Source organism: Aspergillus oryzae, chromosome 3 (assembly GCF_000184455.2).
Source record: "Aspergillus oryzae RIB40 DNA, chromosome 3".
In the NCBI taxonomy this organism is placed as follows: Eukaryota; Fungi; Ascomycota; class Eurotiomycetes; order Eurotiales; family Aspergillaceae; genus Aspergillus; species Aspergillus oryzae.
Genome location: NC_036437.1, coordinates 869,853 through 885,379, shown reverse-complemented (window position 1 = coordinate 885,379; position 15,527 = coordinate 869,853). Strand labels below are relative to the sequence as shown.

Sequence of the window (15,527 nt, the reverse complement as noted above, 5' to 3'; positions counted from 1 at the left end):
GTCAGATCGGGTGTTATCGGAAATTTAGTAGTATAAGGATGCCGAATGAAATGAAGACAGAGTCATTGGCATCCTTAGCTGGAGACATTAAAGAAATTGGTCTCAGATATAAGCACGGCAGAAGTGTAGAGTCAATCGTCTAACGAAGGTGAGCTGATAATAATGTTCACAAAGTGATTTGAAAAGTTAAGGAAGCCGAATATCTTATCCGCTCTTTGGTGCGAGGATGAATCACACCCCACGAGACCAGCAAACACCAAAAGGAACAGTAGAATAATGTGACCCTCAAACAATCAAGCACCTTTCATACGCTAACTGCCATATTTCCACCCCGGCTCTGCGGCTTCAAGTGGCCCAGCATAATCTGGCGTGATCTCCAAGCCGTCCACTCATTAACCGGACGCGTCTCCTCCTCTTCCCCTTCGGCCAAAGGAGGAATCTTACCACCCTGTATACGTCGCATAGATGCCTTCTTTGCAGGCCGAACTAAGTAGGCCACGCTTTGGCGCTGCACCAATGCCTGATCTCCTGGAGCCGTCATCACCCGATGCAAAGAACTACGCAGCAGTTCACCGGTCCACTCCACCAACATATCACCCACATTTACAAGGGCACAGCCCGGTTCGGGTCGCACATACTGCCAGTTCTCCATTACGTTCTCCTTCCCAGCTGAAAGAATCTGGAGCCCACCCACCACATGGAACAGTACTGTCATGGTACCGATATCGGTGTGTCCGCCGAGAGTGATGCGATCATATTCCGGGGCAGGCTGGGGCGGACTACAGAGCAGACGCACCGATGTCTCGGACTCATCTTCCAGCGGACTAAGTGCAGCCAACGTGCCCTGCTTCAGACCGAGTTGATCGTCCAGCGCACCTAGAATGACACCCAATGCTGCAGAACAGTGTCGAATGAACGCTTGGAGCTGAGTGCGCTTGGATTCGACTGGACCGGCATTAGTCCGTGGAGGACGGTTGCCTAGAATGTCGTCTTGATTGATGGAATACAGATGCATATGGTCTGTTTTGCCGTCGTCGGTCTTTAGTCGCCCCATGCTTTTGTACCTATTCGATATCAATTCATGATATGTTTCTGAGTACATGTCAGTGTACATACCCGGTCAGGTCCCTCGGTGCATCATATGCATATCGATCCAGGGTTGCCTGGTCCAGGGCGAAGAGCTCCGTAGTCAGATCGAACATTCTCTCTGCATCTTGTAACAATGTCGTGCCATCATCGGAGTCTCGTAGGTCGATTAGAAAGAAACCCCATTCTCTACATGCTTCGAACAGTTTCTCTCCCTCGGTGGAGCTTTTATCCTGCAGACCACGGAGTGAAATAGTCGGCAGACTCGCAACGGAAGTCTCAGCAGGGAAAGCAGGGGCTTGAGTGAAATATCGGGGTGTTGGCATTGTTGGTCAGCTGCAGGTTGTTGGGAACGGGTACCGCGAAGACGTAGACAGCAAGACTACATATAATTGCTTACTCCGGGAACTTCAAAAGCTTGAACAGTACAAGTTTTATACCCCGAGGCTTGTCATCTGACGGAAAACTAGACAAGGATCAGTTGGGGGCCAAAAGGGATTAGTCATTACAGTACTTGTGCCTTGCTAACCATTATATATGCAGTACTTGATGGACTGTACTTTATTCACCTCATACTTGTTGATTGGGTCTCTAGCTCGGAGCCCTAACGATATAAACGTCAAGTTATAATGTTACTACAGCCGTGATAAGCTGTCAACATTTCCCACTAAGCTCAATTGCACCGCTTGTCTAGATAGAACGATGCTACGTGATTAGTCAATTGGAAATGAGCTGTGACATGAAATAGATAACTATCAAGATACTAGGCTTCCTCCTCAAAGAGGAGCTGGGAAGCACTGACGCGTGCCGTAGGTTAGCCGGATCCAAGATAGGCTCACGCATTCTAAAATGATAAACTCTATCAGAGCGAATTAACTGCTGTAACCTTTACATTCTACACGATCATCAGAAAGAAAGCCTGTCTGTTGCTTATCGACTCAACCACCTAAGCCAAACCAAAACATTAATACCCAGAAAGACTGCTCAGCATCACCAATCACCTTATTCAGCGAGGACACTCATCAGACCGCTAGCTAGCACTAGACCAGAAACAAGGATGAACGTTGCAGCGGTACGGATCGGACCGTCTGGTAGTCCTCCCCGAAAAACTGTAGTATGATGCGTAGGATTCGAAAGTGGTACTAGTAGAGTTGCCTGGTCAGGGCACGGCCCATATCATGGCCTATCATATTATCTGTACGGTTGGAGAAGTCCTCAAAGGGAAGGATAGACGAGTTCCAACGAGACGAACATGCCCACTGACCCAACATGCAGTCTTAATAACTCCTTCGTCAAATGACTAACTTGGAACGTTTATAGTACTGTCCCACTTGGCTCAGCTCAATATTCACTAGGCTAGTTAAATTTAACTTAGAGTATTCTGGATTATATTTGGCTAGCCCTAATCGGTACTATCTTGCTTAGGGCTGTTGGCGTGACTGAAAATATCATCACATACACAAGAGTGTGGTCATGGTTTCAGCAAAAAATGGCTATGTTATACAGATTTATGTTATATATATACAAAAGTCACAGATGATATGAAAGATAGAATGGAACATGATTGATGGAAAGCATCAGGAATATTACTGCTATAAGTAATTCCTGAGATGTTTTAGTGTGCCGCTTGATAGGGCTAGCTGGCTCAGAAAGATGGAAGAATATTTATGAGATGCGTTGTTCCACAGTTTTCAGGCATGGATCAGTACATGGTGAAAGTGAATTTGATTACGTGTAAACTGTACTGTGTGCTCCTTCAAGTTGTTCGTAAGATTTTAAATTCGTAACTAGTCCTGATAAAAAGTTGTTACACACTTCGCACTCTATTATCAACGCCAGAACGAATGTAAACAAGACAATCCCCGCAAATATAACACTACAATGTAGCTTCAACCTCATCCACCACCAAGACCTTGATACTCGGGTTCTTCGGGTTAGAGCACAGCTGCAACGCCGACTCAGCCTGTTCTAATGGGAATGTATGGGTAACAAGTCTCTTGAGATCAAGGATTCCGCCACTCATGCACTGAATGGCTGGGGCCCAGGTGTCGCGGTAGCGGTTGATGAAGCGCAAGTCAATCTGTAGCAGGAATGTTAATACGATCCGAACAAGATATGAACATACCAGTAACATACCTCAGCCAGCGAGATATGCATAAACGGCAAGTTGTTCATCACAGCTTTACCCACGCCAATGACTACGACGGTGCCGCCTCGTCGAGCTGTGAACGCAGCAGTGCATACACTACTTTCAACACCTGTGCACTCGAGAACGGTCTCTGGGGCAAAGTATTCTTCGGAACCGAACAGCGCTCGGATTGCCTTGGCATTTCCTTGGGCATCAAGATCACGGTTCACCTGGTATGTGATGCAGCTCGGGACGAACTCCTTAGCGAATGCCAACCGACTAGCATCTAGGTCTGTGATAACAATAGGATGAGCGCCTGACGCACGTGCGGCGGCCAGTGCGATTAGTCCAATGGGACCGGCACCGCAGACGACGGCCCCGCGACCAAGTTGCAGACCAGCAACTGACATTCCACGCATAACGACCGAGAGGGGCTCGAGGAGGGCACCCTCGGCGTAGGTAAGGTTATCGGGCAATCTAGATTTTGGATTAGGAATGAGGAATGTATGAAAAATGGCCAAGACTCACTTGTGAACCCATTTTGCGGGGTGCGTCTTGTATCGTTGAATTGTTCCGGCGTAAGGGTATACGCCTGCGAACTGGACATCTTCGCAAAGGTTATAACGGCCGTCGAGACAGAGGAAACAATCCCCGCAGGGCACGCCCGGCTCAACGGCCACTCTGTCACCTAATTCCCTGCATCAACATTATTCGGAGAAAAGATCAACTGACGGGGAACCAACCAGGACGGAGATGAGTGACTCCCTCGCCACATTTCAAGACAACACCTGCGGCTTCATGTCCGATAATGCAGTCACCCTTGAAAATCAGTTCTCCAATGCAACCGGTTTTCCAAAAGTGAAGATCGGAACTTTGAAAAACTATTAGTAAAGGCTGGCGCACTAGGCCGATGCAATATCTTACCCGCAAATTCCAGTTGCTTTGATCTGAAGCAGAACTTCGCCGTGCTTTGGGGCATACACCGGCGCATCAATGGCCTTGAGCTTGTGATCGGCTGTGACTTGGAGAGAAGGGTTGGGGAAAGGTGTGACAATAGTCTCTGTAGAACTTTTGGCCGGGGTTGCGGCTGTGGGGGGATTGAGACTGGGATCAAGGAGAGAGGGCGCCATGACGGACCAAAATCAGTATTTTTGTGTTTATTGCTTGATCAGGATATGAAAAGCGAAAGACAGAGGAAAACATGGTGGGGGGAAATTCGTGGATATTATATTGAGGGCCTCCGGATTGCGTTGAATGCTTAGTGATATGGGGTATTGTGGGGTATTCTTGCATGAAGATGAGGAGGGAAACTGCAACCACTGGAATCACGAGGCCCGCTCCTAATGTTGGATCGTCTTATCGATAAAGCGGAAATGTGGATCCCCTCTCGATTGCCTCTTTCGGCCAGAAGTGCCTCGACTTGCCAGATCAGGCAAAAGGGCTCACCCTACCCTATCTGTCATGCGCAGAAAGGTCCCGGTCGCGCTTCGACTTATAAATATAAGTCCGGTCGGTTCCTGGCTGTGAGTTGTTAAAGACAAAATCGGACCAAAGTTCTGAGCGAATACATACATACATCATGGCTGTTGGTCCGGTTACTATCAACGGCAGCGGCAAATCTGCCCTGCCGCTGGTTCAGCAAATGTCCAAAGACCATGACATTGTGCTGAAGACATTCCGTATGCTCATTTCGGACTTATGCCAGCAGTTCGGAGGAGGTCACCCTGGGTATGTTTAGCCAGCAGACATTGAATATTCAGAATACTGACATCAAACCTCTAGTGGCGCCATCGGTATGGCCGCTATCGGTGTCGCTCTCTGGCGCTATGTGATGCGCTATGCTCCTCACACCCCCGATTTCTTCAACCGCGATCGCTTTATTCTCTCGAATGGCCATACCTGTCTATTCCAGTACTCCTTCCTGCACTTGACCGGGTACAAGGCTATGACCTTTGACCAACTCAAATCCTACCACTCGGATCGCGTCGATGCACTTTGTCCTGGCCACCCTGAGATCGAACACGAGGGCATCGAAGTTACTACAGGACCCCTGGGTCAGGGTGTTGCTAACGCCGTCGGTTTGGCGATGGCGACCAAGAACTTGGCTGCGAAGTTCAATCAACCAGGATACGATGTTGTAAACAACCACACCTGGTGTATGATTGGAGATGCGTGTCTGCAGGAGGGTGTTGGATTGGAAGCTATTTCGTATGCGGGTCATCTGAAGCTTAACAACCTGACTATCATCTACGACAACAACCAAATCACCTGTGATGGATCAGTCGATCTGACCAACACTGAAGACATTAACGGCAAGATGCGCGCTTCTGGGTGGGACGTGATTGACGTCGAGGACGGTTGCTACGATGTCGAGGGTCTTGTGCGGGCTCTGGAACAGGCTCGCGCCTCCACAGAGAAGCCAACCTTCATCAACGTCCGCACAGTCATTGGCCTTGGTAGCAATGTTGCCGGTCAGGCCGCAGCCCACGGTGCTGCATTCGGAGCTCCCAACGTGGCGCAGATGAAGAAGGAGAACGGGTTCAACCCGGACGAGCACTTTGTTATCGGAGAGACGGTACGGAAGTTTTTCGAAGATCTTCCTGCGCGTGGTGAATCTCTCGTCCAGGAATGGAAGGACCTTGTGAAGCAATATACCGCTCAATACCCTGAGCTTGGCGCAGAATTCCAGCGCCGCATGAGCGGAGAGTTGCCGTCCAACTGGAAGGACCTGATCCCTGCCAGCTTCCCAGAGAAGCCTACCGCTTCACGAGCCTCGTCTGGCTTGGTCTTCAACCCCATTGCTAAGGAGATTGAGAACTTCATGGTCGGCACTGCTGACCTCTCGCCCTCCGTAAACATGATCTGGCCTGGAAAGGTAGACTTCCAACACGTAAGTCATCCCAACCCTAATCGATTAGTTGAGCTCGTCTGACTTTTCTAGCCTGATCTGCGCACCACTTGCGGCATCAACGGCAACTACGGCGGTCGCTATATCCACTATGGTGTGCGTGAACACGCCATGTGCGCTATCTCTAACGGCTTGGCCGCCTATGCCCCTAACACCTTCATCCCCATCACCTCATCCTTCTTCATGTTCTACCTCTACGCTGCTCCCGCTGTGCGCATGGGCGCATTGCAGCACCTCCAGATCATCCACGCCGCCACACACGACTCCATCGGTATGGGTGAGGATGGCCCGACCCATCAGCCTATCGAACTGGCCGCATTATACCGTGCCATGCCAAACCTTCTCTATATCCGCCCGGGTGATAGCGAAGAAACCGCCGGTGCCTGGATCGCCGCCATCGAAGCCAAGAAGACACCCACCATCATCTCCACTTCCCGTCACACTCTGCCCCAATTGAAGCAAACCTCTCGCGACAGTGTCGCGCGCGGTGCATATGTCCTCGAAGAGGCCGAGAATGCAGCTGTTACCCTCATCGGTGTGGGTGCAGAATTGTCCTTCGCCCTGGAGGTCGCCAACAAGCTCAAGGAGAAGGGCGTCGTCGCGCGGGTGGTCAGTTTCCCCTGCCAGCGTTTGTTCGAGCAACAATCCCTCGAATACAAGCGCTCTGTTCTGCAGAGGCACCGTGGTATTCCTGCTGTTGTTATCGAGCCTTATGCACCTAACGGCTGGGAGCGATATGCGGACGCTGGCGTCTGCATTAAGCGCTTTGGTCACAGTTTGCCTGGCAAGGTGGCGTACAAGTACTTCGGTTATGACATTGATACCTTGACCGAGAAGGTTCACGGTTATCTGGGACAGGTTGAGAAGGATGAACTCTTGAAGCATGAGTTTGTTGAGCTGTGATGACTTGGTTATGATGTATATAGAAGGCGTTTCAAAATGAATATAGATTAATTGTTCTGTTTAACATGGCATGATGCTCAAGCACGCTCAAGGGCATTGCGTATCGAAACCTTCGATCCTGTAATTGGTCAAATACGTAATCCAGGTATTCCAACCGTTGTTTTCTACAAGGTACACGAAAGAAGGTCACCTGGTGTGCAACTCTTGGTCTCCATGATCTAGCGTCCACATGACCTAAAGCATATCGGAAAGTTTACAGATCCTAAAAGGTCAACGATGCCACAGTCTCCCAACCTCTCCAGATTATTCGCCAGACTTTGCACCCAATGGCATCACCCATCGAGCTAGTGTGCTAGGGTTACGCAAACTGAAGCCTAGCTTGAATCAAATTCCCGGAACGCGCCATTATAGCCGTCCAACAATGCCATTTCTTTGGTGGCTATTACAGTAGTACAACATTGGGTAAACTCTTCCTTGGAGCCTATCAACACGTAAGACCTATTAGTCAGATATAGGTCACACTTTTTCTCGTGCATAGCTCAATATCGGTCAGGCAGCTCCTCATGCCCAACCATTGATCCATGTTTGCTAAGTTATGTAGGAGGTATGGGCGTACGAATACTCAGGCTACAACGGCATGGGCCGACAAAGGGTCCAGCCCGTAGCCTCTGTATCACCCACGACTTGAGTCACCATTTTGGAGCTATTCGGAGAGATTTGAGATGCTACACAAGGCCAGGCTACGTGTATAATCCCAGCATTGCCTGCGTCAAATGTAACCCAGTTCTGAGGCCCATTACAGAATGAGCCATTAAGGGAGAGGAGAGAGTCACAAATTCTTTAGCAATATGAAACTTATGAGAACGATACCATGGTAGGTGTGCTTGCACGATTCTTTTGGTTAGTGCTTCCGAAACAGTGACCTGTAGCTAGGCAGTACTCATTGTCCTTTCCCTCTCATCTTCGGAGCTCTGAGATCTTTTCTCCCTGCTCTTTTTTCTGGCCGTTGTTTCTCCTCTGCCTAAGTGATCAACTCACGCTTGGTACCGAAATGGATCCAATCACAATAGTCGGGCTCGTCTCCAGCATAATAACTTTCATCGATTTCGGGAGAAAGATCATCCAAGGTGCTCAACAAGCCAAATCGAAGGAAGAGACAGAGGCTATTGATGTTACAGTATCCGAACTACAGCGGCTATGCATGACCCTCCAGACAGATAAGGCCCTTCAGAATGAACATGAGAAGGCTCTTTGTCGTCTCGCGGAAAGATGCAAAACTGTGTCTGAAGAAATCATAGACCTCCTGGGCAAGATAAAACCGAAAGATCCTTCATCCAAAAGACAATATATGGGCTTTGTTATGAAGCTCAAATAAAACGAACGTCAGTTATCGGAGAAGGAAACGAGGCTCAATGCCTACAGAAAGCAACTGGAGTTGCAGCTGAGCTATATGTCGAGGTAGGGTTTCTTCGTCCCATATAGCGGAGGGTATTGTAATAACATCATTGTGCATTAAAGAGGGGACTTGAAGAAAAAATCCCATCATGTTGATAGAACTGACAGCCACATAGGTCCGAAATCAACGATAAGCTCGACAGCTTAGTATATATGAATGATGATAATGGGACTCGCCTAAATATGCTCCAATCCCACATTCTGCAGCTCCGTCAGGGTGTTCAGGCCTCCTCACTCGGAAAGGACACTCAGCAGCAACTACGGCAACTCCTAGGCCTCTCGGAAAATGCTGCGAAAAGGATGGCCCAACAGCGAATACTTAATGCTCTTGCTTTTCGTGCTATGCGCCGAAGAATTAACGCTGTCGAAGAAGCTCACCAGCAGACCTTTAGGTGGATGTTTGAAGAGAAATCAACGCCTGGAACTGAACATGATAACTGTCGTGATCGTATTCCAGAGTATAAACGGGATGTCGCTGCTCGATTGTTCAAGGACTGGCTATCTCGCGGCCAGGGGATATTTCACATCACCGGAAAATTAGGGTCTGGAAAGTCAACACTTATGAAGTTTCTTTATAATCACCCACAGACTAGGCAGGAATTGGAGCATTGGGCAGGTATGCTATTCATTTCCATAATATCAGCAATTCTATATAACCTTAGGTTACAAAAAGAAGCACGGCTCTAACAGTTACTCACAGGCGATCGAAAGCTCGTCTTTGCGAGCTTTTTCTTTTGGAAACCGGGACACGAGCTACAAAATTCCATAAAGGGCTTGTTACAATCTATTCTTCATGACCTACTTGCACAATGCCCTGATCTCATTACCGTTGTCTTCCCAAAGCACTGGGATCAGGTGTACGGCGGGCCATTCAGCGTTCCGTCCAAGCTTGAGTTCCAGCCGAACGAGATCCGTGAGGCATTCAGACGGTCGATAGAAGACGGTGCTCTTTATCATAAGTGTCGCTTCTGCTTCTTCATCGACGGTCTCGATGAATATCAGGAGACGAATCAAGATGATTTTAAAACCATGGTTGAAATGCTCTGGAGCTGGACTGATATAGCTCCTGAAGGTGTGAAGATCTGTGTCTCGAGCAGAGAGTATAATGTGTTTCTTAATGGGTTTCCGCCAGACAGAAGGATCAGGATTCAAGATCTTACAAGATTAGACATGGAAAGATATGTGGAAGATAAAATGAAGGACGTCGATCATCAGACGAAGGAACGCCTTATCTCACGTATTGTTCGAAGGGCGAGAGGTATTTTCCTTTGGGTAGCGCTGGTCGTCAAGTCCCTTCGCGAACAAATTGAGGACGGTTGCATCCTCAGAGAGCTTGAATGGAGCTCAAGTCATTGCCAGACGAGCTGGAAAGTCTTCTTGACCATCTGCTCAATTCCATTAAACCGTCAATCCGTCAGAAGGCGTACCAGACTTTTCAACTCGTCTTAAGGGCGAAGGATATTAATTCGGACGGTAGGGTATATGGCTTAAACCTATCCACATATTCCTTCTTAGAAGAGCTCGACAGAGATCCGGATTTTATTTTAAAGGCCGACTTGCCATGCGCTCCGATGGACTCAAAGACAAGGTCGACACGAATGGAGGGGGCACGCAAGAGGCTCAACGGATACTGCAAGGGTTTGGTAGAGTCTAGAGAGGAACCGCCGGATCGCCCTCTCCTTAATGGATTATTCTGTGATCATAATACCAATTTCATTACCTTTACACACCGTTCTGTCGTCGAAATCCTTGAACGTCCTGTAGATAAATCCAAGTTGAGCCTCCACCTGGAAGGTTTCGACTGCGACCTGACTCTCCTGCGGCTATTTCTTGCAAATATCTGTTTCTGTCTGGATCAATCACATCATCAAAAACAAAATAAAATATCGTTTGTAGGTATGCAATTTCTCCTCAAGAAGTCTAAGGAGGGCTCCGACCCTGCTCCTTATGGCTTCCGGGAAGCACTTGAGCAATTAATGAATGTGGTATACTCTCAATGGTGGTCTGCATCATTCTATGTTGCTAGCAGTACTCCAGGGGATTGATACATAGCTTGGAAACTTGGAAGATCCCCTGAGACTCTTCAAGACAGTTACAAAGTCGGAAAAATAGTCTGCGCTGGCGACAAGGTGTCGCAAGTTCTCCTTCAACGAGGGCTTTCGCCACAAACCATTACCCACCCTCCAAATACACTGTGCGAGCTTCAACCACTGACATTTTGGGAGCTCTTCCTCCTGGATTTAACGGCTCATCCCTTGATTGGCTCAATTAATCGTCAACGTTACGATTCAAGGGAGACCTCAGAGTTGTTATCTGACACCATCGAACTGTTTCTCAACTTGGGGGCATCTCCCGATTTCTGCATAACACTAAAACGGATTTACAGGGAACCAATACAGCCACTGAAGTGTAAAACGGTGGAATTTGCCTTTGGAGGCATGAAGCGAAATATCATACTCAGCCATGGTGTTTATGTATCACTGATCAAATTTGCTGCCACCAGAGGTTACAAACTTTGCCTTAAGGATCTAATTGAATACCTTCACCTCAAAGACGAGGAGAAGACGAAGCTCTTAATGTTAGCAGAGAAGTGTTCCTTGAGGAGAGCATCTGTGCAACATGATCCCGCGAATCCGGTAAATTCAAGTTATGTCTTCATGTCGCTTTTTGGTGAGTTCAACCCCATCTCCAATGTGCCGCTCAAGCATAACATATCAAGTTCAGTAGGATCTATTGCAGTGATACTAGTCTTCATGTTCTGGCCGACTTGGATCTCATCAATGACTACGAAGGCGGTTCTTTAGGGAGGAACTCAATGAAAGTCTCTAGCTTACTTCCCATAAGAATGTGCACCTTATGGGTCAGTCCAGATTCAAAACACTATCAAGGCAGTATCGGATAACCAAAAGCAATGACATATGACTTCTACTGGAATTCCCATTTCGCTGTTGATCTATGCGTGCGCCTTAGTGTCAGCTATGCATGATGTAGATACGGTAGTATTTCAATGGAGGTCTTTTCTTTGCAAATGCAGCAGACATGCGAAATCCTCCCCTCCCCCTTCCCAAATATCATTATCGCACATACAGGGGTGAATGGGGTATATCACCCTACATTAGTCCGTACAATAATGATTCGAAACCAACTACCATGACATTACATCTAATTTCTCTCTCCAGAATCTCTCTTTCGCAATCGTTCCTCCAACTGCTCTTTCGGCGACTTGAGCTTCACCTCAGGAAACCTCGTATCCTTCGCCCAAGGCAAAAGGTCCGACGACTCAACTAACCACCTCAATACCTCCGCCTCCAACATTCTAGCGACAGGCACATACTTCGGCTCCGCGGCCAGATTATACATTTCCTCCGGATCGCGTTGCCGATGATACAGCTCCGCAGGCTCATACAACCGGTAGACATACGTCCACTCCACCGAACGAATACTAACCGCCTTCCCAACAAGCGTAGTATCCTCATGCTGCAACGCAGCCTTGATATCATACGGATAAGGAGCCTGTTCCAGCAACGGTTCCTCAGCCGTCAAGAACCCACCCTCACTAAACGCATACTCCTTATGCCCCAAACTCGGATCCCGCAGAACAGGAACCAACGACCGCCCATTATGCGGAAACTGCTCGGGTATACCACAAAGCTCGAGAACAGTGGGCACGAGATCCACCATCTCCGCCATGCCGGTATAAACCTGGCCCTTGGGCAATCCTCCACCGGCAATAATCAACGGCTCGTGCACAAGCGAGTCAGATAGCCCAGACGGCCACTTCTCAATCAACCCATGATCACCTAGATACTCACCATGATCCGTGAAAAACATCGTAATGGTCTCATCCCACAGCCCCAATTCATCTAATCTCCCAACGACCCGTCCAAACTGATCATCCAGTCTCGATATCATCCCATAATACGTCGCCTTCAGCTCCCGCCAGATCTCCGGTGTCGCCCGCCCAGTCCCATACCGCTCCCGAATCACCCGCATATACCGCGGTTCATACCCCGTCTTCTCCCCCGGGACAGCCCCAGGCTCGGGGATGATATCCCTCTCATAGAGCGAAAAATAAGGCTCTTCAACCTGAAACGGACAATGCGGGAAAATCAACGGCATAAAGAGCACCCAGGGCTTATCCTGGGGCGGACACTCAAGCCACCTCAACGCAGACCTCACAACAGCATCATCATAATCACTCGCTTCTTTTGCATTCCTCAAGCCCTTGTAAAACAGTCGACCCCAGATACTCTCATCTTTCTCGTCACTGGGCCGACCGCCCGAGAACCGGGGTACGAAGTCGGGTGTCTCGAGGAACCCGTATTCGTCTACGGAGAGCTCTGTCACCGTCGGCGCGAAAGTATCTCCGCGGGGTGCGAGACAGGCGACGTGGTAGCCGTTTTCTTTTAAACTGCGGAAGAGGTTGGGTTCCCAGGGTTTGATGAGGTTTTCGAGACTGCGGTGGCCGCTGACGTGTGGGTAGGTTCCGGTGAACATGCTGCAGCGGGATTGCGAGCATACGGAGGCTTGGGTGAAGCAGTTTGTGAATAGGGTGCCTCGCGATGCGAAAGAGGAGATATTGGGGGTTTTGAGGAAGGTGGTTTTGGGGGTCGAGGTGCAGGAGAGGCTGTCGTAGCGGAGTTGGTCGGGCATGAAGATTACGAGGTTGGGGTTTTTGGAGGGTATCTTGGTTGTTGCTGTTGTTACTGTCATTTTGTGGTGTTGTTTAGTGGGTTTGTTCAAGTATCTACATGGTGTATGGGGTGGGTGGTATTTTTAAGCATATATGTGGTTAGGGTTGCTGGAATGCATGCATAGGATATCGGCTGTCGGTCTGCCGATTGTCGGTTGTCGGGGGTGGAGACGAGAAGTGCAGCGTCAAATATCCACCTGATGGCACCATCTGCACTATATTAAAGTTCATGTGACGACCGCTCAGCATTCCTCCTAAATCTTATAGCACGAGCAGGACTACTAAGGTAAAGTACGCGGCGTTTCAAGGAGTGGTCGAGGATATCCGAGTTCTGAAGCCGCTGGGACACAATTGCTCACGACTGCGGAATAGGGTATTAAAGTGAGGATAAAACGAGCATATATTCTTCACGATAAATGACTTCCAGGAATAGCTAGAGACGAGATACTACACCATATTCAACTTCTAGGTATCATCGAACTTGAACGACATCAGAGTGCCAAATTATATCAACCAAAGTACCCCATACCATCCCACTGCATCTGCCGAATTAAATCAAATCCAATTCCGGGTTCGTCCCATGCCCCCTCGAATGCATTGGGGCCCTGTAGCCACATCTGACTTGTCATGGTTGGGCCTGGTGTCATACCCTCTACAGAGTCGAAACTGGGCAGTGGAGACGGCAGCCCTAACGTGTCTAGTGGTCCGCTGTATTCGTGGTTATCCTTCTGATAGACAGATGCGTTGTCGCCAGCATGTGCATCCTGGAATGCAAGTTCCTCGCTGTCATCAACAAATTCCGACCTAGCTATCAAGCTGTGAATTGAGAGAATCTGACGAGGACCTTGCTGTTGGATGTTCCTATGACGGTTCTCCGGGTGAGCGTTCTGATCTTGAGTTTCATCGATCAGATCTTTCAGGTCACGCTCCTAAATCTGTCAGTTACTCACTTTGCCTGCCAACTGGCGACTAGCTTACAATTGTCTGGACTGAGGGTGAAGTCCGAGCTACAGTCTGTATGGTTTGCAAACATGACCGTTGATACTGCTCGACCCTCTCACGAGATACTGGTATCTTATGCCCATATATCCTCTGTCCATAGAAGAGGAGGCGTATGCACTGGTACGCACAGACAGCCATGTCCAGTGGAAGGACTGAGATCTCCAGCCTGAGATCGATCAGCGAGGTAATAATACTTGCAATCTGTACAGCGTGGTGTGTACACTGTTCCCGACATTTGAGAACAAACACAGGGTCGAATTGATTCAAGGTGGATGCCGGGACAGACTCGATTAGCCCGCTAGTAATACAGCGATACAGATCACAATAGCACTGGTGCCAAAGAACATGTAGAAGAATAAACCTAGGAAGCCAGGGTGAATGGGCACGGAGTCTAAGATTCCTCTCTGAATAGGCACTTGATGGGGGTAGTCGGAGATAAAACTGCCCTAACTCGGTTTCAAGTTCTCGTATCCCATACAATATCTCAGTCGCACTGCAACTGCCGGCGGCAAATCGCTTTGCATGACTAAATATCTTAGCAACCCAGTACGCTCACATCATAAGATCAACTAGCATACGTACCGCAGAACCTTGTCCCTTAGATAACACACGCCAACATTTGCTGCTAGTAATCCAGGAAGCTTAGTCTGTGATTTGAGTTGCACATCCGTCTCCGGACAAACATCCAACTCCCATGTCTCTTCAGGACACGGAAGACCAACATAGATAGCATCTACTGGACAGGTGGTGAATTCCAGCAGGCCCGCAGCCCACGTTTGGTCAAGCATATAGATAGCCCACATCAGACGGCGACGAGCTTCCCGGGCCAGAAAGCAAACTCTCTGGTTGTCGTAATTCAATCGTAAACTAAAGGCGAACCGAGAAAGTAGAGACACAAGCGGAAATGCAGAGGAATACTCCCCAAGGCACATCATACACCTCACTATCAAAAGTAAAGCCTGGGTTCGAATAATAGACGGTTGTGAGAGGTTGTTAATGATGAGCTGTTCTGCCCTTTTTAGGCATTGGGCCGCGTACTCACGCTTCGACGAGTCTGTCTCTGTTAAAGAGATTGAAATAGCGATAATAGACAGAAGGAGGCTCTGATCGGCCTGTCCTCGGTGGAACCGGTCATACAGTGAGGCGCGGTGCAGAAAGGCATATCCCGGAAGGGGATAGATGCGCTCAAAGAAAATATCCAGGGCTATTTGGATCTCTGTATTGTCCGGGTTTCTGAAGGTATCCGCACTGAGTCTGTCAGTGGCATTGGTTGAAGAGAGTGAGCACATAAGATTCACCCACATAATGTTTGTCCCAGGCTCAGCATTTGTCCGCTTCCCTTGCTCCGAAGA

At 48.7% G+C, this 15,527-nt stretch overlaps 6 protein-coding genes across 6 annotated transcripts; 2 read left to right on the top strand and 4 right to left on the bottom strand.

The window, feature by feature from the left end:
- Window positions 1–304: 304 nt before the first annotated feature.
- On the bottom strand, window positions 305–1,412 carry AO090023000347 (uncharacterized protein; the record flags this gene model as incomplete). The annotated part of the gene is made up of 2 exons (XM_023235551.1): window positions 305–1,064; window positions 1,117–1,412. The coding sequence occupies 2 exons, from the start codon at window positions 1,410–1,412 to the stop codon at window positions 305–307; spliced, it is 1,056 nt and encodes a 351-aa protein (XP_023090563.1).
- Window positions 1,413–2,962: 1,550 nt separating this feature from the next.
- AO090023000346 (putative alcohol dehydrogenase) lies at window positions 2,963–4,344 on the bottom strand (the record flags this gene model as incomplete). The annotated part of the gene is made up of 5 exons (XM_001820853.3): window positions 2,963–3,166; window positions 3,223–3,691; window positions 3,743–3,902; window positions 3,958–4,085; window positions 4,139–4,344. The coding sequence occupies 5 exons, from the start codon at window positions 4,342–4,344 to the stop codon at window positions 2,963–2,965; spliced, it is 1,167 nt and encodes a 388-aa protein (XP_001820905.1).
- A 449-nt stretch (window positions 4,345–4,793) lies between these two features.
- AO090023000345 (transketolase family protein) lies at window positions 4,794–7,025 on the top strand (the record flags this gene model as incomplete). The annotated part of the gene is made up of 3 exons (XM_001820852.1): window positions 4,794–4,942; window positions 4,997–6,104; window positions 6,156–7,025. The coding sequence occupies 3 exons, from the start codon at window positions 4,794–4,796 to the stop codon at window positions 7,023–7,025; spliced, it is 2,127 nt and encodes a 708-aa protein (XP_001820904.1).
- A 1,638-nt stretch (window positions 7,026–8,663) lies between these two features.
- Window positions 8,664–9,929, top strand: AO090023000344 (uncharacterized protein; the record flags this gene model as incomplete). The annotated part of the gene is made up of 2 exons (XM_023235550.1): window positions 8,664–9,096; window positions 9,181–9,929. 2 exons carry the CDS (start codon window positions 8,664–8,666, stop codon window positions 9,927–9,929), a joined length of 1,182 nt encoding a protein of 393 aa, XP_023090562.1.
- A 1,713-nt stretch (window positions 9,930–11,642) lies between these two features.
- On the bottom strand, window positions 11,643–13,193 carry AO090023000342 (uncharacterized protein; the record flags this gene model as incomplete). Its single annotated transcript, XM_001820850.1, has 1 exon — window positions 11,643–13,193. One exon carries the CDS (start codon window positions 13,191–13,193, stop codon window positions 11,643–11,645), a length of 1,551 nt encoding a protein of 516 aa, XP_001820902.1.
- Window positions 13,194–13,682: 489 nt separating this feature from the next.
- On the bottom strand, window positions 13,683–15,479 carry AO090023000341 (fungal specific transcription factor domain-containing protein; the record flags this gene model as incomplete). The annotated part of the gene is made up of 5 exons (XM_023235549.1): window positions 13,683–14,034; window positions 14,124–14,157; window positions 14,304–14,701; window positions 14,758–15,118; window positions 15,218–15,479. 5 exons carry the CDS (start codon window positions 15,477–15,479, stop codon window positions 13,683–13,685), a joined length of 1,407 nt encoding a protein of 468 aa, XP_023090561.1.
- Window positions 15,480–15,527: the final 48 nt, after the last annotated feature.